The following is a 22,022-nucleotide window of genomic DNA, read 5'->3' on the forward strand; positions in this document are numbered from 1 at the left end:
CAGTACCCTGTTAAAATTGCTGTATTGTTAATTAAACAGGTGTAATCAGCAAAAAAAAAAAAAAAAAGAAAAAAAATCCCCTGCATTAGCAGGTGGATTCTTAACCACTGCGTCACCAGGGAAGTCACTGTGAGCAGTTAGTCCCTGTGCAAATTCCTGTCTGTCAAGGATCTTTCACTACTTTGGGGGAGAGACTCCAGCACTGGTAAAGGGAGCTAATCATTGGTGCTGGGAAGCAGGGGGACCTCAGGGTCTGTTGGGTGGGGCAGCCTGGAAGTAGTTAAGGCAGTTCTGGTAAAGATATGATGAGGCTTCTGGATGAGGGTGGGGGTGACAAACAGGCATCCAGGTCAGAATGGAAGGTGGGGGTAGATTCAGATGGATGGAAGGTGAGGGAGTGGGGATTGGGATCTTTTCATCTGAGTGAAGGTTTCTTAAGGGCCAGAGCTGGGAAGTAAGGCAGAGGGGCTGGGAAGGTAAGTGAGGAAGCCCTTGTCCCCTCCCACATATCTGTGCCCCACCTTCTGGGGTGGAAGGATGCTACCAGACTTACCCCTTCACCAAGTGAGGCTGCTGCTGGACCACGCAGCTGCAGGCTGCAGCCCCTTTCCTCCCCTCCTCCTCTTTAAGCCCCTTCTCCCTGTCCCCCCAGGATTCCCTTGGTCTGCGGCTGGGTGTGGAAGCAGGGTCCTGCCCGTGTGGGCCCCAGCTTCCAGGTACTCAGATGGCCCTGCAGGGATCCTCTGGACCAGGGAGGCCTGGGTACCAACCCCATTCCCAAACACAGGGCTCTGGGGGAGATTGGTCTCACCATCCCCCCTTTCCACCCCCTTCTACTCCAAGCAGAGGCCTCACCTCCTGGGCTCTCCTCATCAGCCATCAGTCCCATTCTCTCTCTTTGTGGCTTGGGCCATGTTTGAGGATGAGGAAGAACCCCTGCTGGGCCACCACCAGAAACCTCCCCATCTACCCCTGCTCTCCCACCCCAGGCCCTCCCTGGGGCTGCAGCAGGCCCCACGAAAAGCCAGAGCCCCTTCCCAGCCTGCAAGCTGGGTGCTTGCTCCCTCACATCCCCTCCCTCCCTCCCTCCCTCCCTCCCTCTCCCTGGGCTCTGAGCTGTGGAGAAGAATGATTTCCTGTAATTGGCCAGCAATCCGGCTGCCCGACTTGTTCTATCGACATGCTGGTTAGCTGGAAATTGTATTGGAATCTGAGCGATGGGGAGGGGAGGGTGGGGAGCAAAGGGAGGAGGCTCTTTGGGCCCCAGCTGGGTGCAGCCTCAGCTCTGCGGGTGGGACAGAGGAGCCACCAGCCACATCTCCCCTTCCCGGGGAAGGAGCAGGAGAGCAGCCCACAGAGCCTCAGCATCTCCTGCACTTTGCTCCTTTTCATCTGCCATCTCTGGGGTCTCCCCTGGCCACCCCATGTGGCCCCGAGGCCTCGGGTCATCACTGCCACCCTACTGCCTCTCCTGCTCCTGGGACTGGTTCCTCCTGACCTGGAGTGCCTTTGTGACAGCAGCCCTGGCTGTCCCTCTCCCATCCAATTTCTAGCCATGGTGGCCTGTTATGGAGTGTCCCAAACCTTCCCCTGCCCCTCCCTTCACCCTCCCAAGACAGAGAGAGACTGAACATCTGAAGAAGAGTTGACAATAACTCCTAGCTAAAGACCAGAGGCGTCATTAATGGGGACAGTGCAGGTAGTGGGAGGGGCATTGTACTGCGAGTCCAGAGCGTGGGATTATGCCTATTGGTTACTTGGGCCCCCGTGGCTCAACCTCTGAGGCTCCTGCACTCCTTCTCAGAGTTGAGGGACTTCAAGGAGATAGCTGCGGGATGTGCTTTGGAATCTGTAAGGCTCTGCTAGGTACCCTATGGCCAGCCTGGGCCTGGGGATGGGGATGGTTTTAGGGGCCCGCCTGTCCCCTTCATCCCCCCCGCCGCCGGGAGGCCGGTGCGCCTGCAGCCCTCGCTGGCGTCTTTACTGCTCCGCGCCGGGGCGGTGAGGCCCAGAGTGGGTGAACGGAGGGCAGGGCCCGAGCGCGCGGTTGCACGGTGGGAGGCCTGGGGAGCGTGCCGGTCGCCCTCGCACGGGGTGGAATGGGGACACATCCGTCCGCCCGGCGGCGCCAGCAAAGAGGACGCAGCGAGCCGCACGGCTTGTTAATTACCGCCCGGGCCGGGGCCTAGCGCACGCGCCGCGGCGGCACCGTAGGAGAGGCGGAAACGCCACCGGCGGAAAGTTAGTAACCGCTCGGCGAGCACCTGCCGCCGAGGCCCGACCCCAACCTGGGTGGGTGCTGCCACCTGCCGGCCGGAGGGGAGACCGCCCGCCCGGGCGCGGGGCCGGGGCTCCCGGGGTTCTGGCTCCTGCTGTATCCAAGGGGCTCCCGAGCGACCTAGACATGAAGCGACGCCCCAGGGGAAGTAGGATTCTTGTAAGGCCGTCTTGGGCCACCAAGCCTGGGAAAGGGAGGCCGTGGGGAGGGAGGCAAGAGGAGGTGAGTGGGAGCTGTAGCAGGACCTGGGCAAGGGGAGGACGGGATGGCATTTTCTCCACACCTTAACAGGCTGGCCATCCTCTGACATTCTGGCATCCAACTCAGTAGACTAGGTCCGGGAGGAAAATAACTCTGGAACTCTATAGTTTGCAAAGGGCTTTCGCTGTTCTCTGACATAAGCATCATGAAGTCAAGAGGTCATGTAAGTAGGAGACAAAGCCCGGTGGGCCAGAGCGATGCCAGGTCTGCTGCCCCTTCCAGGCAGGCCCAGGGACACAGCAGGCAGAGCTCTGAAGCCTGGCTCTGACACGAATAAGATCATCCCTCTGGGCCTGGAATCAGAATAATCCATGCTATGTTACCTCCGGGTGTCATACATCCAGCAGCGTCCGGCATGCCACGCCTTCACGAAGCACCATCTTCTCAGTGACTAGGGTCACAGGGCACTGGGAGGAGTCCGTACCTTTCCTCCCTTACCCGCTCTTGCCAGGTCTCAAGCCGGAGAAGCGGCTGCCCTCTGCCATTCTCATCCTGCCCTGGCCCTCACCCCACAGCCTGACACCACCTTACCAGCCCTTTGCCCCTCACGGGTTTGCAGTGAGTTAATGAGCTGCTCTGAAGTATGAGCAGCTCTGGGAAAGGGGGCACTGAGTATGGCCACCACAGCAATCGCATTTGTCACACTCATTTCTGGTCTTAATAGGCTGCTGGCCGCAGGATCAACACATCAGCAGGTCTGCCGGCTCTGGCAAGGGGAAGCTGATGTCTACATTGGTCTAATTGGGTTGGGGAAGGAAGATGGAGTATGTGGGTGTGAGGCTGCCCCAGCACCTCCACCCACCTCCCACACAGGTACATCTGGACCTGGCTGGAATCCTCCTGGGGCCCCAGAAGAAGTCAGAAGGCAACTGTACCTTCTGGGCCAGGGAAGTGAGGAGCACAGGTCTTAGTGTGGGAGGAGGCCAAGTCTAACCCCAATGGTACCAGCCAAGTCTGGGAACCTCGGTCAGTCGGTGATGCTGGGGGAACAACGGCAGCTCAGGGCATTTCAGATCAACACATTTTATTCAGCACCAATGGCGAGTCAGGCTCTGCACCAGGAACACGGATGAATAAGACACAGTTCCTGCCCTCAAAGGGCTTACAGTCTAGTAGGAGAGACTAACCAGTTTTTGGCTGATTATTATACTGTGGATTCAGGTAAAATGTGGGGCAGGGGGTAACCCAGAGCACCTAACCCAGCCTGGGGCTTCAGATGGTGCCTGAGCTGGAAGGTTGCCAGTTGTAGGGAAAAAAAAAAAGGTTTTCCAGATTGGGGAGCAGCAAGGTGAAGGCAAAGAGGCCAGAAACAGCCTGGTGCACCGCGTGCAGCCTAGCAAGAGCTCAGGGAGGTAGAGTGGTAGGAGGCGGGGAGCAGGGTGCGGAGAGTGCTAGGGAAATGCCACGGTGGGACAGTGGGTCATCCCAGAAGAGGCCTGGCCTCTGCCTCATTACAGCATCACGACAAGGGGATTGTTACTGCCTCCTGGCCAAGGGCTTCAATCTACAGGGGAATCCTGCTTGAAGGCAGCCCTTGGTCTAAACTGATTTCCCATGGTCCACACAGGGGGTTTTGGCCGTGACGGGGCACGTGCTAGGAAAGGGTTCAAGCCCAGGGACCCTCCCAGCTTTAAACACTGGTGACGTCCACTGAAGGTGCTCCTCACCCCCGCCCACAAGAAAGTTACAAGAGTCTACCACTGTTGCTTCCACAGCCCGTGATGGTCACTGTTCCAGAGGGAGGGGCACTGGGGGAGGTGGGAAGGAGCATCTGCTGACAGAGGGCTGCTTCTCTGCCTTGGACAGGATGTGCTCCGAGGAAGGGTCGGCCCAGTGCAGGGCTCCAGCCCAGATCCAGAGTGTGTGTGCTGAGGGGTTGGGAGGAAACCGGATGCATTCATTACCTGGTTTCAGCCTCTGAGGAGATGGAGACCCAGGAATTCCTGCCTTGCAGGGTCCCGCTAGGGGGAAGGCAGGAGGTAGTGGGTGAGCAGGTAGAGGAGACTGGCGATGCCGGCCAGCCCCGTGAGGACCCCGAGCCGCAGTGGCAGGTACTCCAGGGAGCGCTCCAGCTCGGCGTGCAGGAGGACCACCTGGCGTTTGGTGACGCTCCACTCGCCCGAGTTGTCTAGAACGTGGCGGGCCATGCGGGCCTTGTCCTTCAGGGGCAGCTGGGCCTTGATCCGGGCCTCTGCGTCATCGCGGTTCAGGTTGTTCCGCTGCATCAGCCGGGCCAGCTGCGTGTCTCGGTCACTAGGGACCGGGCAGAAGGGCTGCTCAGACATCGCAGGTCCTGGCCTCCCTCCCAATGGTGCGTGACAGGGGTGGACAGCCCTGGAAGCTCCTGGGCTCCCCCACCACACCCCACTCTTTGTGAGCACCCTGGTAGCACTGTGGGCTACCTGAGCCCCTTAGTGTAAATGTGGAGGGAAAGGGGCAGCTGCTGTTTCCTGCCACCAGGCCCGAGACTCCCCAGTTCTAAGATGGGAGGATTTGATCACCTGGAATCAGCTACATCCTGCATCCCTGGATGGATAAGCTTTACTGAAAGACCTGTGTCTGCAAGCTGAACACTCCCTTCAGCTCCCCTGTGGGCCTGGCCCTGCGGCCTCAAAAACAGCTTCCCGGTCCACCACAAAGAGCCCTCTCCTTGTCTCCCCACACCTAGTCCTGCACATTCAGAGCAAAAGGACTGGGCTGAGACGGTGGCCACTGGGCTTGATGCCACCGATGAAGTGGGATGCACAGAGCCCAAGAGGAGCAAGGACTTGAGAACTGGATCCCCTCGGTCCTTGGGACAGGACTGAGCACTGCACAGTAAGCCAGGCAACGCCCAGTCTCCCAACGCCACAGGAAATACAAAGGATGCCTCTCGCGCGCTCTGATGTTACCACCTGGGTCCTTCCTCGGCAAACTCCCTGTCCTGCTTTTGGCTACACAGGAACTGCCCAGCTGTCCTCTGGAATGGGGTCATCTCTGTGAATGCCTAAGCCCTCAATAGGAACAAGGCGGGAAAGGGCTGCAGCAGCTGTTTTCTGCCATCTGGGGTCTCTCTGCTTTGCCACTAGGCCTGAATTTTCCTGGTTATAAGATGGGAGGATTTGATGACTACAGTTTAGTCCCCTCCTACTTGTGGCCTAGACCCAAGGGCCTCCTGGGATGTGAAGGCAGACTTTCCAAGGACAGACATAACTGAACACTAGCCAATCCCAACGCCATTCAGAACTGAACGTGGCAGGAAGTCATTTCTGGCTGACTGATCAGGGAAGACCCTGTAGAAGGATGGCATTTGCACTAGCCTTGGAAAGTAGGTAGGACTTCTGATTTCCTTTGTTAGGAGGACAGCATACTGTCAAGGTCATGGGGCCAATCCCTGCCTGGCTAAGAACAAGGACTATAGCCAACCCTAGTCAGGGACACTGCAGATCTGTGGCTGGGAAAGTCTGGGTGAGAGAATGGAGATGGCCTGGGGCCACCAGTGAGCGCACACCCTTCAGACGGTGAGGCCGTGACCGGGGGCCTCCTGGGGTGTGAAGGCAGAACTCTCTGACAGCCCTTCCTGGAGCTCAGGGATAGTCCCAGATGGTTAAAAGACTGATGTTGTTTGTGGTAAGGGAACTTTTGCCCAAACATTTATCCCACAATTGGCAAGCTCCTTGAAAAAGTGAATAATCACATTTTGGTATAATCACACTTTGGTAAACGCCCATATTATTTCAAATGCCAATTAAAGGAGTCCATGAGGGGGTCCTTATTTTTGTAAAGCGTGGATCCCTTTTATGAAAAGCAAATAATCACTCATTCATCTCTTGGGCATCTCTCAAGAGCCATACAACCACATGTGGTAAAAGTGGGGCATGTATGGTACCCGAGACCCTGGGAAAGGCTGCTCTGGCTGGTGAGTGGGGCTGGAGGATCTCCTGGGGAGCAGGCAGAATCTACAAAGCTGCAATTATGTGCCAGGAGCCACAGCTATCTCTGCTCTTAGCAAAAGGAAAGCATAGGATGAGGAAGGTGGCAGGGAAAGCGTGGAGTCACCTGGTGACTGCAGACGCAACCAGCCCCTGTCTTGTTTACTCACCTACACTCTAATAAGACTTTTTTATTTTGAATCCCTTGGTACAAAGTTTCAATTGTATTAAAATTCCAAGGCAAAGAGAACTCTGTCCTCCTGGAGTTGGCTTGGCCTCAGTTGACAGTACTTCACAAACGGAGAACAAAGAACCCAGAGAGGCTGCAGGATTACAGGGCGAGACACGGGCCAGTGGGGGAGCGAAGAGGATGCCTGAGTCCCTGCACCAGGCTCAGCAGATTCAGGCTGCCTTTAAATGCCAACCCACAGCGGGGCGCTGGGGCAGAGGGCAGGGTGATGCTTAGGGCACTGAGCACTCCAGGCCCCGCCTCCAGTGTGCTCAGAGACTCCCCACCATTAGTCTCTTGCGAGCAACCCTGTGCCCTAAGTACCTGCAGAGCCAAGTGTCCACCTCTGTGTCTGCTGTACTTATGGGTGGCATCCAGGAAGTTTCTGGAAGGCAGACACACCCTGAAGCCTCATCTGCACTCTCACTCCGCTGGGACTACGACTCATTTTCTCTGACAGCTTGATCCTCCTCTGTTTGCCAAACCTGGATTCTGGTTTGCTTCATGTCCTGGGGGACATGAACAAAGCTCCTTCCTTAGCTGGGTTCTGACAACTCCTTCTCGGCAACTTTCTTTTCATAGATTTTGCCGATGGGTGATCCTGGACAAATTCTGTAACTCCCTGCCTTGAGTTTTCTATAACTCAGAAATATCAACTCCTGTCCTGACTACCTTATGTTGAGAGGTAAACTGAGGGAAGTAATAAATGTTTGGAAAGTTGAGAAGTGCTGCAGGAGGGAAAAGGGAACCAATGAATAAGAACACGGTCGCCCAGGGGAGGGCCCGGCATCTGGGCTGAAGTGCCTCCAAGAGCCAGCAGGGGGAGCCCTTCCCAAGCACTAGAGAGATCTGGGGGCCATCACTCCCCCACATCTACTCCCAGGCACATCTGGGTCAGGCACAGAGGTCAGTTTCTATAGGCTCTGGGCCCTGCTCCCCAAAACCTCTGGGCCTCCTGGCCACCCTGTGGGGAAAGGGCGAAATGCAGGGGGCCATTTTGCAGGTACATGCCTTCCCCCAGGGGTCCTCCCTTCCAGCCTCGGTCAGGCCAGGCCGTGCCTCACACTCACCAGTATACCACCACCGTGTGCTTCATGTACTTGAGCAGCTTCTTGGTCTCAAACAGCAGGGGGATATCCAGAATCACGTAGCGGTATCCTGGGGGGAGGCCAGGAAACCCACAAGTTCAATTCTGCAAGCACACACAGGACTATGTGCTCAGTGTGGGAACAGAGTCCAAGCCACCGCCCCCTACCATCAGGAGCTGCCCGGCAGAGGGGGAGACCTTCCGAGGAGAGGCGTAACCCGAATGCTAGCCAGTTCCAACGCCATTCAGAACACAAAGCTGCAGAAAGTCATTTTGGGGTGGATGATCCAAGAAGACCTTACAGAAGGGATGGCATCTGTATTGGCCTTGAAAAGCGGGTAGGACTTCTGATACTTGAAACTGAGCAGGTGGAGGTGAGGGTTCCGGGAAGGGGAAGAGCTCTGGCGGAAGTGGAGGCCTCGAGCAGAGTGAGGCGAAGCTGACAAGGTGGTCGGGGCAGTCACAAAGGGTTGAGTTCACTTGATCTTCAACCCAAAGAGTTGTTATTTCTGAACAGGGAGGTGACACAGCCAGAGCTGTAGGAGACTGGAGAGAGTTTCCAGGAATAAGTGGGCCTATTCTGCCCTACTTCACCCACTTTTCCTCAAAAAAAGAGAAAAAAAAAGATAGGTTCTCCACCAGGAGCCAGGTCCTGCACGGTGCTCTCTGCCGACTCTCCACGAGAAACTCCTATGGGGTGGTGGCCGCAGCAGCCCCAGAGGGAAAGCGGCTGCTTCTCGGCGTCAGAGGCCGCCTCCAGCCAAGGATTACAGGTACGACTCTGGGGGTTGGGAGCGGTTATGACTCATACTACAGAAGTAACTCCCGTGGGGTAAAAGGCACCGACTAGCCCTCCCACTGCAAGCCAAGGCCGGCCAAGTGGGTGCAGCCTCACCCACTGTGCATGGGCATGTCCCTGGGCTACTCGCCCAGCAACACCTGGGGCTCCTAGTTCTCTTTGGGCAAGTGACCGCTGTGTAAGTGTGGAAGAGCTGGCAGGGATCCAGGAGCAGTGAGAAGCAGGGGTGTGTGTGTGTGTGTGTGTGTGTGTGTGTGTCATGAGATGGGCTCAGATGACACGCCTTGGTTTGTCGCCACCACTGTCTCCCTTTGGGCCCCTTACCAAACCTCACCTGTGTGAATGAGTGAACAGATGGCCCGCTTCACAGGAAGACGGTAAGGATTACATGAGCAAATGCCTGTAAACCCCTCAGCAGCCCCTCACCCAGACCCTCACTCACTGCTCCACAGATGATGGCTGGCTGTTATTACTACAGCTCCCTGGAGGAAGGAGGCTGGCAGTGCTGGCTCCCCAACTCCTGTCCAGCCCAGAACAGGGGCCGAGACCAGGTCCTCACTGGGCCTCTTACCTCCCTTTTCTGCTCCACTCCCGTCCCTTCCTCTCCCTGCACTGTCCTTTCTCCTCGGCCCCTCTCGGGAGCTCACGGACAGCTCTATGCTTCGCTGGCAAAGGGCTATTCAGCTGTCACATCCCTCCTGCTTGATAAGCTCTGCAAACCACCCTGACTCTATTAAGACATCCGTCTGCCTACGCGGAGACCTCCCAACAGCTGGTGATCTTATCTGACGTTTGATTATACCAACTCTGACAGTTGTATTTGTTATACTCATCAGGGGAAAACTGGGACTGTGGAAGCCACAGCTGTCGTCCCCATTTTTCACCTTATCGAGCTGAAAAGAGCTTTCTAGCTTTTATTTAAGTGGTGGTGGCTGGGGAGAGGGGAAGTTGGGTGGATGACACAGCGGGAGAACTTTGGAGCGGGTGACATTATCCGATGCTTAATTTCAGAAGGGGAGAGCCACTGCTGCCTCAAAGCCCTGCAGATAGATGTACTCGCGCCTGGCCTGGGAACGAACGCGAAAGGGCAGAAATGAAAGGCAGAAGGTCTCGCTCCTGGCGGGGGTGGGCAGTGACGGGAGGGGTCTTGGCACAGATACAAGAGGCAGGACAAAGGTAGCAAGAGTCCTGAGACTGCCCTTGAGGGAGGAGGGAGGAGGCCTGCGGCAAGGTACTGAGATGGGGAGCAAAAGCTGGTCCAGCAGGGAGGATGCTGGGAGCCAGCTCCTGCCTGGCCAGAGCTGGGGGGCGGGGAAGGGAGGGTCAACATCAAGGATGTCTGTCAAGTCATCCCTTTCCTTCTGGAGGGAGGTACTGGCCAGAGGGGACAGGAGTGGAGAGAGGGTCCCCACTCTGTACATGAGAACTTGACGCATGGGAGAATTTGGCCATGATCACAGTGCAAAAGCCCGAAGAAAAGCAAGACGCCTCCCCCATACCCTCCAGGAAGCAAAGCCTCAGCCTCGTGACTGACGGGAGACAATCAGCCAGGCCTTCAACCCGGAGCCTGGGCTGGAGGCTCCAGGGCCCAGCGGCTGACAGGCCGCTCTGTAGGGGCCCTGGGCCAGCCTCTCGCCTGATCCTAAACCATTGCTCTCAGCTCTCCCCCTTCTCCTGGGGACTGACCCCATCCTGGACAGTAAAGATCAGGTCACCCCTGCCCAACGCCATCCTGAAGAACCATGCTTGGACTGTAGCGTACGGCTTGGGAAAGGCTGCCACAGACCCCTGCTTTTCAAACACTCTCCACTTCCTTCAGTCCTGCCGCATCACTTGGCCGTCCCTGAGCACGCCAGGCTAGCTCTCTCCACTGAGGCCCAGCCCCCAAGGATCATCCTCCACTTAGAACCCACCCCCGCCGGCCCTGGCCATCCCGGAGCCTCCCCACCTTACACTCTGCAAACTTACTTTCCCAGGCGGCTCAACCAGCACCAAACCTGACTGACTACGGTTTACATTGTCGTGGTGTTTGACAGTCACAGTGTAGACTTTTAGTCTCCCTAAGAACTTGCCCGGGTTGGCATTATTAACCTTACTATGCAGAGGAGGAAACAGGCGCGGGGGGGGGGGGGGGGGGGCGGTGCACTCCACAGTCACACCGCTGGAAACCGTGAGGGCCAGGACTTAAACTCAGGTCTTATGACTCCATTATTCGCCAGCTACTATGACTCCCACCCTATTAGAAAAATCAGCTTCCTGGGGTTCATGGCTCAAAAGCCTCAAGTGTCTCTTCTCATTAAACTGTCAGCCCCCTTAAGAGTTGAGGGACGTCACTTCTCTCTGGGGCTGGTACAGGGCTGCACGGAGGATGCCAATGAGCAGAGTGAACTCAACAGCCTGGATGATAACCAGCTCCTCCCCCCGCTCCCACCCCCACCCCCGCCAACCTTTCTGCAGAGGAGAAGGGCCTGGGCTCCACCCCATCCCAGGCCCCGGGTCTTACCCCGGAGGAAGAACTTGAAGGTCTCCTTCATCATTTCCTTGCAGATCTCGGGGTGGGTGATGGAGTTGAGCAGGTGCCGCCGGTCGGGCTGGTTAAAGATCAGGTCCCCCAGGACCTTTCGATCGATGTTGCCATTCTCCAGCAAGACCTCAGTGCCGAAGGCCTCCACGATACGCCGGTGGGCGGGGTACCCTGGCTGGACGACTGTGGCATGAAGAGGAGCCTGGGTCACTCGCTGGAGCCTCCAGTCCAGCCAGGGGACTCTGGGTGACCAGAGGCAAAATGATGGCGGAACCCAGGGGTTCTTCTTTCAGTTGCAGCAAAAACAAGATGAGGGGAGGGAAAGCAGAGAGGAGAGCAGAGTGCACAGAATCCCTGGTGTTGGTCATAGGGTGAGGGGAGCTGGAGGGAAGAGTGGGGGTGGGGCAGTAGGGGGCAGGAGACCAGGGCTGATGGGAAGGCCCCCCCCTCCTCTGAGGGCTTGAAGAGCCTTATAAAAAGGTGAGGCCTCATGGAAGGAAGGGAGCCCAGGGCATCTGCTGTGTACAACCCGCCCCCCCAACTCACCATGCCGGGCAATGACATCCACATCAATCACTGCACAACCCAGCTGCTGGAACACCTGGATCACCGAGCTCTTGCCTGAGGCAATGCCCCCTGTCAGGCCCACCAGGAACATCTTCCTAGGAAAGAGGGAGGTCACCGGAGGCCAAGCTCCCCGGTTGCGATGGTCCCGCACAGGAAAGCTGGAAGGACCTGCCTGTGGCACAGAGCAGGCCTGGTCAGTGTGGAGCCAAATGGCTGGGGGACAGCAAGGCAAAAGCGGGGGAGTGAGACACAGCTGGCCAGGTAGAGCCTCCCCTGAGCTCGGGAGGCTCAGGGTCCACCCAAGACAGAAAACTCTTTCAGGAGAGGCCTCCGGTGTTCTTTTAAAGACACGCATGAAGAAGGCAAACTAACACTGTATAAATTTAGCAATCAAAACGCTGAGCAGGCAGAGCAAGGTCGGGTGCTATTAAGCAAAGAGAGCTTTCTGGAGGCTGCCGTACCCCACTGCAGGCAAGCTCCCATAGGAAAGGGACACCTGTCCCTCTGGGGTGAACCCAAGGCGCTCGCCAGATGGCCCCAGCCTCCGCTTTCTAGTCTGGGACACTGAGGCTAACGGGGAGGAAATGGCCTGCCTGCCACACCCTAGCACCGGCACCAGGAGGCCTGGTGACTGGTGTACACTGAGAGTAATAATCCCTCCTTCTCATCTAAGCAGCAGCCCAGGTGGGGAGCTCAGTGAGAGGCAGTGGCTGAGTGGCCACTAAGCCTGAGGTTTAGAGAAGTGTGGATCATGCCAAGAAGGAACGAGGGAAGGAAAACAGGCTTGGTGGGGAGGTAGCCTTCAGCCTGGTGTGGTGATCTGCGGTTCTCAGACTGAGCAGTTGCAGTACAGCACAGAGGCTAGGAGCACAGACCCTTCAAATCCAGTTGCCCCACCTGCATGCTGTGCAACCCGGGGCAAGTCACTTGCCTCTCTCAACCTCAGTTTTTTTCATCCATAAAATGGGGGTAAAATGCAGATGACAGAACCTGCCTCCTAAGGCTGTTGTGCAGACTGACTGAGAAAATATATCTACAGCCCTTGGTGCACTGCCACTGACGTGGTAAATGCCCTGGAAAGGAGGTGAGGGTGCTCGTGCAGGACGGATGCTCTGAGTCAGTCATACTGCAAGGCATGGAAAGAAAAAAAAGACTTTCATGAGGTCAGGTCCCCATTCCTGCAGCCTCAGACGATCTCACAGTAGATTTTAAGCCGTGTTGCATTTTCAGTAAACATGGTTACCATGTCCTGGACTCTGTTCCCAAACTGGGAGAAATTAAATCAAAGGCCAGGTCTCTCCCATCCTTCCTTCAGCATCAAAGGAAGGATGTCCAGGACCCTGAAACCTGTCCTAGGACTTTTTTTTGTTGTTGTTGTTAAACAGCAGATTTACTGTCCTAATTACAGTTTGCTTGAGCTTATACTGAAATGAGTCTGCTTCCCCTGAGGACACACTAAACGACAGGGGGAGGCAGCCGCTCGGGTATGGGCTGAGTGGGTGGGTGGCTTGGGGCAGCGGGGGACCAACCTAGATGTTTAAATCTGCCCGCGCTCATTCTCACCCAGGGAAGCCAGGGAGGAGAGAGGAAAATATCCACCAGAATCATCATCCACATGGAGAGATCTAAATTATTAAACCGTTTACAAGGCATTTCTCTACAATCTCTCTGAGACTGGTTGCCCCCAGGTAGGTCTCCCTCCAGCTTACAAAAGAGGAATTAGGATAGGGTTCACTTGCGGGGGGAAAAAAAAATTCATCCACTCAGCTGAAGCTTTTTAAAATTTTTTTAATTAAAAAATTAAAAAAAATTTTTTTTGGCTGGGCCGCACGACTTGTGGGATCTTAGTTCCCTGACCAGGGATTGAACCTAGGCCCTCAGCAGTGAGATTGTGGAGTCTTATCCACTGGACCACCAGGGAATTCCTTATTTATTTATTTTTGGTGAAGCTTTGAAATGGGATATTCAGCACCAGCGTTTTAAATCCAAACTCTGTCCTATTGTCCCTAAAGCACTGGGTCCTCTTCTGCGGAAGACCCATCTTGAAAACAGGCCGCAGCTGAGGGAAGGGGCAAGGGCTGGTTCTCCACAAGGCCCTGACCCCTCATTGATGAAAGCAAGCCACTGTCACCTGGTCACCCAGGTTTGCCGAGTTGGGTAAGGGGGCCTGTAAGACCATGTGGCCGAACAGACCTCACCTCCTTCCTGTACACAGGACCAGGATCCGCCTCGAGACCTACTGAGTCAGATCTTGGTGTTGGGGGGTGGAGGTACCCAGGCAGTTCTGCTGTGCAACAGGGCTTGGGATGGACTCTTTGTTTACGATGGTAAAGACTGAGGACCAGAGAAGAAGGGACTTGCCCAGGACCACAACTAAAAGCAAAGCCTGGATGGAATTCAGGGCTCCTAACTCCAAGTCTAGACCCCTGCCTTAATGTACCCCGGGAATGGAAACTTAATTTACATTTAGATTAAGACAAAATAAGGATGGCACATCCGTCTGTAGGCAAATCAATTTGGGGCCAAAGAAAAATTATTTCTTGATGATCACACTGGTGTTTCCCCTCTGCAGAATAGGGGGCCGGATCTTATGGACAACCACCAGGGCACAGAGATAAATTCCAGGCTCAATTCTGCCCCAGCCTCCTTGGGTAACCCAGTGAAGAGCTTCCCTTCTCGGGGCCTTGGATGACCATCTGTGGAAACAGACTAACAGCTGCTTGGCCTCTGCCAGGAAGGCCAAGGGGATGGAGGAGCACATGCCCAGGGAAGCTGTGGGCCCCTGGCTTAAAGGGGCTGGACAAATAACAGCTGTTCCCATTTGACAAGCCCCTCCATCGCTCACTCCTTCATGAACCGCTGAACGAGTTCCTCTGGGCTTTGCAGCAACCAAAGGAAAACACAGGTCTTGCCCCACAGGAAAATTCTGAGAGACAGACAGTAACAAATGGAACCAACCAATAACAGAGCACTGACAGGTGAGCGAGAGCGATCACGTGGTACTCACCCTGGCCTGGGGAGGGTGGGGGATGGGTCTGCCCAAGAGCTGCACTGACCGAGAGCCCACTGTCCCCTTAAGGCTCATTAGGGTAACGAAGGTTTAGGTTCCCAGCTGCCTCAAAGTCAGGCACCCAGATCCACGCAGACCTGTCCCGTAGCTCCTCTGCAGGCACCTACCAGAAAAGTGACCACCTTTGATATCCTCTTCTTGATCTGGCTCAAAAATCATCGAAAAGCTCATGATATGTGTGGCGGTGCTGAGTGGGGGAGGGCATCAAGAGTGACGGGGGTCATTGTTTTAAACGAGGGACCAAAGCAGTCACGCTGAGGACCTGAAAGCAGCGAGGAAGCAGGCCACCTCTCCCGGTGCAGCCTCGTCCACCCCCCAAACCCAAATCAGGCCTCTGACATCTCTCACCACTTCATTTCCTCTCCTTCCCTTGTGCCCACTGTGCTTTGTACTTTTGTGTGACTACGTGTTAGATAAAATAAGCTCCACAAGGTCACAAGCTGTGTCCAGTTTGGACCCTTCTGTCTCTAGCATCTAGCCCGGTGTCTAGTGACTGTCAGTCGCTCACCAGGTGAGTGATATTGGTCACGTTATTTAAGCTTTCTTTGACTTAGTTTCTTCACCTGTAAAATGGAGCTAAGGACACCTACTCTGGGTTGCCATGAAGAGTAAATGTGTTAATACGTGCAAAGCACTTAGAACAGTACTTAGCACACAAGGAACCCTCAACCCTCAATGTTCCCTTCTTGTTCTGACAGAGTGTTTGATAACTATGCGTAGAATGAATGACTGAATGACTCCAGAAGCAGGAAAGGGAATGGGAAATACTTGGGGGTCACATTCTCCCCTCAGTGGCAAAGGGGAGGCTCCCACCCTGCTCCTCTTTCCATAAGAACATGCTGCTCACTGCCAGTAAATCCCTCCAGGAGAAAAGTGCAAACAAACAAAACACCCAATGGGTTCAAGCAGAATAAGGAACTGAGGGACTTCCCTGGTGCTCCAGTGATTAAGAATCTGCCTTCCAGTGCAGGGGATGTGGGTTCGATCCCTGGTCAGGGAACTAAGATCCCACATGGCACGCCACAACTAGAGAGAAGCCTGCGTGCTGCAACTAAGACCCGATGCAGCCAAAAATAAATAAATTAATTAATTAATTAAAAATGTGGGGTTTTTTACAAAAAAGAATAAGGAACTGATATGTGAATGGACACACTTTCTTTCCTCCCTCGGGAGAGCTCGGGACTTGGGTTGGAGGCGAGTTCTCTTGTTTTGCATCTCCCAGTCAACAGCCCCACACCAGCCTGCCCAGCCAGGGCCCGCTCCCTCATGAACTTCCAGCCTCTTTCCTCCTCCTTCTGCAGCCTCTCAGGATTTCACCCTGGGCATGTCTGACCAGCCACACGCTTCTCCTCTGAATTGCTTTCCAAAGGGGATGTATCCACGTTGCTCCAATGATCAATATAATCACTCATGAAAACGAGTTGTTCCCTGCCTTGGGACCCAATTATTTTCTTGTGGAAGCAGTGGTTGCAAAAATATATTCTTTTCCAATTAACTGATAAGTGCTATTTTTATCTACAGTTTCCTGGCTCCTGATCTTTCATTATTGGTGAGAGGCTGCTGTTCAAACCTGGGTCCAAGTTCTCTTCTCTTCGTCTGCTGGGCCTATTAAGTCACCACCTCCTTCTCCAGGCCGCCAATGACCTGGAGGGAGGCCCCAGAGCAGGTGCTGGCGGTCAGCCTCCCTCTCCCTCGGCCCTCACCAACACCAAGGGAAGGGAGGGAGGGAGGGAGGGAGGGAGCACGTCTTTCTTCTAGAGCCCTCTCCAGGCACACACCATCACTCCAGGGAGCTTTCATGGGTGGACAGGGAGGTCGTTTGGACTGGACTACAACACTGGCGTTGATGCAGAAAAAAGGATCACGGGGAATGCCAAATCCCAGGGGCTGTGAACGCAGCCACGTGGCCTAGGGCGATTTACTTCAGAGCTGTGGGCTTCTATTTCCTTGCATATAAAACGGGATTAATAATGACTACTCACAGGGGTTTCGTCAGGACTGAATGAGGTACCATATGCCCCCATCACCTCATCTTCCCCAACTCAACGTGTGACACGTCAGTGACTGCTGTCTACTCCCTTTCCCTGAAGGGCACCTCCGTCCTTTCAGCTGCTCAGGCCAAAACCCTCGGCACCCTCCTGGCTCCTCTCTCACAATCTTCATCCAACTCACCCGCGCCCCCTGCCAGCTCTACCTTCCAGCTTCGCCACCTAGACAGACACGCCCGCCACCCCGCCACCCCCACCCACCGTCTTGCTCCTGGATTACTGCAGCAGCCTGAGTGATCTGCTGCCACCTTCGCTCCCCGATAGTCTGTTCGTCATAACAGCAGCTAGTGTGGTTGGATAGTGTCATCCCTCTGCCAAAACCCTCCAAGGTCCCCGTCTCACTTCAAGCCCAGTCCTTAGAGTCCCGTAGGGGCCTCCTGACAGACACAGCTCCATTCTCTCCAGGCACCCACCACTCCCCCCCTCAAAGGAGACCCTCCAGCCACCCTGACTGCCTTGCTGCTCCTTGACCGTGCTGAGCACTCCCACCTCGGGCCTGTGGACACGCTGTTCCCTCCACACACAAGGTCCTTTCCCCCGAGGGTCGCACGGCTCACCCCCTTCTCCGCTCAGTTGTCACCCTATCAGAGACTGCCCTGAATATGTAAAATAGCACCGTTTCCCTCGTGTTCCACTTTTCTTCACTGCACTTATCACCCCTCAAATATTATGTCTATGTGATTATTTATTTTAATCTTCCTCTCTCCCTAGAATCTGAGCACTATTGAATTCAAGGTGCTCAAAACAGGGCCCGATGAGCAGCAGGGCCTCAGACAATATCGGCTGAATACTGCACATAAAGCACACAGCAAAATGTCCAGCTCATGGGTCAGCAGGAACTCAACAGTAACTATTTTAAAATAAGAACATATCTGTTCCAGAAAACGTACTGTGACCATCACAAAACCTCTTCCACATCACTTCCCACCCCCACATTCCTGGGCTGAGATATCTTGGGCTCACAAATGAGGAAACCGAGGCAAGGAGTGCCTAGGAAGCCGAGTGTCCCAGCAGGCAGGGACTGGAGTGTAAGAGCTGCCATCCACCGTCTGAGCTGCTCCCTGTGTGCCTGGACGTCGTGGATCCCATCTGATCAGCACAATGACCCAAAGAAGTCAGTTCTTACTTATTCCCATTCTAAAGGTGAGGAAATGGAAGGTAAAAAGTTAGGTATTTGCCCACCGTAGTTCCAAGTGGTCTTCGTACTGGAGGAGGCACGAAGATTTTCCAAGGGACACAAAAACATGGTTTAAGAGGAATAAATTTCAACTCAGTTTGCCAAGTGTCTCCCTATGAGAACAGATCAGACTTGGAACATGCTGCGGGCTGTCTTTCCCCAGGTTCCCAGAAAGGTGTAACTACCCACCCATGCCAAATTTTACTAAGGTGCATTGTTCCATGGTGCAAAATACCCCTGGCACCCCAAAGGGGTAATTCAAAATATAAGTATTCATGCCAAGAATGTGATTGTTTATAGTGACCATGTAACAAATTCTCCTGCTGAGTCCGGTGCTTTCTAAACCTTTGCCTTCAGTAAAGTTAAAGGAGGACCTAAAAGAACTGTCAGCTGACAAGTCATTAGTAATTGACATCACGGTGATTTTTTGGCCCCAACTCAAAAGATGTTCAAAGAGTTGAGTATTACTGCCACAACGAAATGTCTTCAACTCCTCTGTATTTATTTACAAGAACCAACTTTTTCAATGCTTACGGGCATGAGAGAAAAAAAAGCTCTGCTCTTTCTAGCAAATATACATGGATACGTATATGAATTTTTAAAAAAGTTCCATTTGGCTTATTAAGAGAAGCATTTTAAATAAAACTTATGTTTAACAATGATCAAAACTAGTTGTTGTGGTCAATTGGGTATTTTACAATTTTTGAACTCAATCCAAAAGAAAATGTTTAATATTATGACAATACAATTTTCAAAAGTGTTTTAATTTTTGTACGTATTTTTGTTGCAAAGAAGTAGGACAACAAACCAAAGACTTCGAGCATAAAATCGATTTTACTAGAAAAAAATTCTGTGGAGAAAATATAGTGCAAATACGAGTTCAAGGAGGAAAAAGGAACAATGTAAAATTTCAACCGTTAAATAAAAACTGGTGGAATTCCCTGGTGGCGCAGTGGTTAAGAATCTGCCTGACAATGCAAGGGACACAGGTTCAAGCCCTGGCCCAGGAAGATCCCACATGCCGCGGAGCAACTAAGCCCCGTGTGCCACAACTACTGAGCCTGCTCTCTAGAGCCTGCGAGCCACAACTACTGAGCCCACGTGCCACAACTACTGAAGCCTGCACGCCTAGAGCCCGTGCTCCGCAACAAGAGAAGCCATGACAATGAGAAGCCCACGAACCGCAATGAAGAGTAGCCCCGGCTCACGACAACTAGAGAAAGCCCGCGCACAGCAACAAAGACCTAACACAGCCAAAAATAAATAAATAAATAAATTAAAAAAAAAAAAAGAATCCGCCTACCCATGCAGGGGACACGGGTTCAAGCCCTGGTCCCTGGTCCGGGAAGATCCCACATGCCGCGGAGCAAGCTCGTGCGCCACAACTACTGAGCCCAAGCGCCACAACTACTGAGGCTGAGCTCTAGAGCCCATGAACCACAACTACTCAAGTGCGCGCACCACGATGAGAAGCCCGCGCACTGCAATGAAGAGTATCCCCCCTCGCCACAACTAGAGAAAGCCCCCCGCGCAGCAACGAAGAGCCAACGCAGCCAAAAGTAAATAAATAAATAAGTAAATTTATATATTAAAAAAACCCCTATATATAAAAAAAACTGGTTCATGTATTCTTTTCAAAGGATGAGGGAAATCAAATCACTATGGTATTTAGATTCCACTGCAGATTTAATTGCCTAATGTAACAGTTTTATTTTTTAAATGTCCATATTTACAATTAACCAAAAATCATATCCTTTGAAACTTTCAGAGAAAAATTTTTGCAATCTAAAAATGGGAGAGTGGGTAGTTTTCAAAACAAAGCTAAGCTCACTGCTACTGCTGGCCTGCCTTCAGCCCTAAAGGCACAGGTACTAAGTGAGGTTCTGAACCCTTTAACCAGATTACCCAGGAGGACACATTCAGACCTTGCTCGAAAGACAGAAGAGGATCTGGTGGGAATTTAGGGCTCGAAGGAAGAACCACCCCAACTGGCCTGTCCACTTTCTATCATCAGCCAGATCTCTAGCATTTCATCGTGTCCCCAGGCCTGTCTGCACCCTGCCAAATCCATCTGATTCATTTAGGCAAAATCTGCACAGCTGGCCCCCAAAGAAACCATATGCAAAGGCTTCCATTTCCTCAACTTTAAATCTAGGACTTAACGTCAAAGTTCATTCGGGTGACAATTTCTGCATAACTGGGAGAGAAACATCTTTGAAAACTTCGTAAACAAACTCAGCTCCAGAGGCGCCAAAGCCTCCGTTTGCGAAGCTGGGAGGCGGAGAAAAGCAGGGGGTCAGGCTGCCCTCTTCATCAATGCATAAGTGGGAACTCCATGCCTCCAATTTTTCACATGAGCAGAGTCGGAAAGGTACCCAAGATCACACAACTATAAGTGGCAGACGCTGGATTCAAAAATCAAACTTATATCTGACCACAAAGGTCTGAAGTGCAGTAGCTTTGGACTGAACCAGAGTTTGAATTCAATTTCCACCGCCTTCTAGCTGTAAACCTTTCTCGGTTTCCACAGCTGTAAAACAGGGAAAACATCACCTTACTTAGTAGGGCTGCTGTCAAGGCAATGAGCCATGGAGGTAAAATAGTATATGCTCAATAAACTGTAACCAAGGCTTGAAAGGAAGGCGCGTACTCTACGCTACACCACGCAGCACGACTGGTGCGCCCAGAGCCCGGCACCGGGACACAATACCGCCGGGGTGGACCCAGCTCTCCGGGGTGGCCTGAGCGCCCAAGAGAGCAATGCAACCCCGGGAGCCGCCGCCCGGCCCGCCCCTCCCCGGGCCCGGCGGCTCCCACTTGCCCGTGCGGCGCTCTACGTACCCGGGGCCTCTGACCCGACCTCGGAAGCCGCGTTTCGCCCAGTCCCACAGGCGTTCACTGGGTGGCTCCCGGAGGGCAGTCGAGGCCTCAGGAGCGCGCGCACGCGGACCGGACGTCCGGCCAGCGGAAGGGGGCGGGACCGGGGAGGCGGGGCGGGACCGGGGAGGCGGGGCGGGACCGGGGAGGCGGGGCGGGACCGGGGAGGCGGGGCGGGACCGGGGAGGCGGGGCGGGACCGGGGAGGCGGGGCGGGACCGGGGAGAGGAGAATCGGGAAAATGCACAGCCCTAGAGCGCTGGGCTGCTGGGGACCGCAGGGTTACTCCTCTCTCCGAGCCAAAGCCTTTCCAAGCTGGGGGAGAAAATCCGGAGAGTCCTAGCTTCGAATTCAGGACTGGCCATCACTAGCTGTGCAGCCTCTAAGCACATGGTACCTGCCAGGTCTTAAGAGCACTCTGTAGGCATTAATTATCTCATTGAATCCTCACAGTCCTTGAGGCAGATACCGTCATCCCCATTTTACACAAAAGGAAACTGACATTTAAAGGTTAATCCGTTTGCCCTCTCTTAAAATGTACGTTGGCCGCAGAGCTCATTATGTCCATACAAGCCTAGTAAGTCACTTTACCTCTCACCCTCTCTCCTCAATCAAAGTGCAAATAATCGCTACTGTGCTGCTTGTTGAAAGAATTGGAAATACATAAAAGCATCTAATGGTGCCTCACATATAGTAGGTGGTCCTTAATTAACTCCTACTCTACCTCCTTTCCCTCTCCCTTAACTGTACTTCTGCTTTCCGCTTCCTTTAAGGTAGGAATCTTGTCTATCTTCACCACTAGTATCCTCAGTGCCTAGAACAGTGCCCATCATAGTAGGGATCCAATACACTGAAGGATGAAGTAATCCAACATCTTTCTCTGATCCCTCCAGTCCCTGAAACCCTTCTCCTTGATATCAACAGCACTGGGTGACATCACCCAATAAATAGGATTGCATCTCATGATCAAAGGGACCATTTGGTCCAAACACCTGTCTAGATCATCTCTGCTACCTCTACTTGCACATGTCCAGAGTCAGCAAACTCACTGTCTTTCGAGACACCTTCATGCTATCTTTGAAGTCCAGTCCTGGCAGTTAGAAAGTTTTTCCTTAGGTAACATCTCTCCTAATTCTAATCCATAGGGTCATACTAAAACATTTCTAATTCCTATTCCATAGCGCCAGATCTAATG

The 22,022-nt window shown here is 53.7% G+C and overlaps 1 protein-coding gene across 12 annotated transcripts; it reads right to left on the reverse strand.

Annotated features, from left to right (window-relative positions):
* Positions 1-3,546: 3,546 nt before the first annotated feature.
* Positions 3,547-20,910, reverse strand: DCAKD (dephospho-CoA kinase domain containing). Of its 12 annotated transcripts, none has more exons than XM_060133041.1 (6): positions 20,793-20,910; positions 17,738-17,911; positions 11,636-11,747; positions 11,069-11,272; positions 7,750-7,837; positions 3,547-4,792 (listed from the first exon to the last, which is right to left on the reverse strand). In XM_060133041.1, exons 3-6 carry the CDS (start codon positions 11,745-11,747, stop codon positions 4,501-4,503), a joined length of 696 nt encoding a protein of 231 aa, XP_059989024.1. In that variant the 5' UTR covers positions 17,738-17,911; positions 20,793-20,910; the 3' UTR covers positions 3,547-4,500. The 12 variants fall into 12 exon arrangements, with proteins under 12 accessions (XP_059989024.1, XP_059989023.1, XP_059989020.1 ...); XM_060133040.1 differs by having other exon boundaries at positions 11,636-11,751; XM_060133037.1 differs by having other exon boundaries at positions 11,636-11,828.
* Between the last annotated feature and the right edge of the window lie 1,112 nt (positions 20,911-22,022).

The sequence above is a fragment of the Lagenorhynchus albirostris genome, chromosome 20 (genome assembly GCF_949774975.1).
Source record: "Lagenorhynchus albirostris chromosome 20, mLagAlb1.1, whole genome shotgun sequence".
NCBI classification, from domain to species: domain Eukaryota; kingdom Metazoa; phylum Chordata; class Mammalia; order Artiodactyla; family Delphinidae; genus Lagenorhynchus; species Lagenorhynchus albirostris.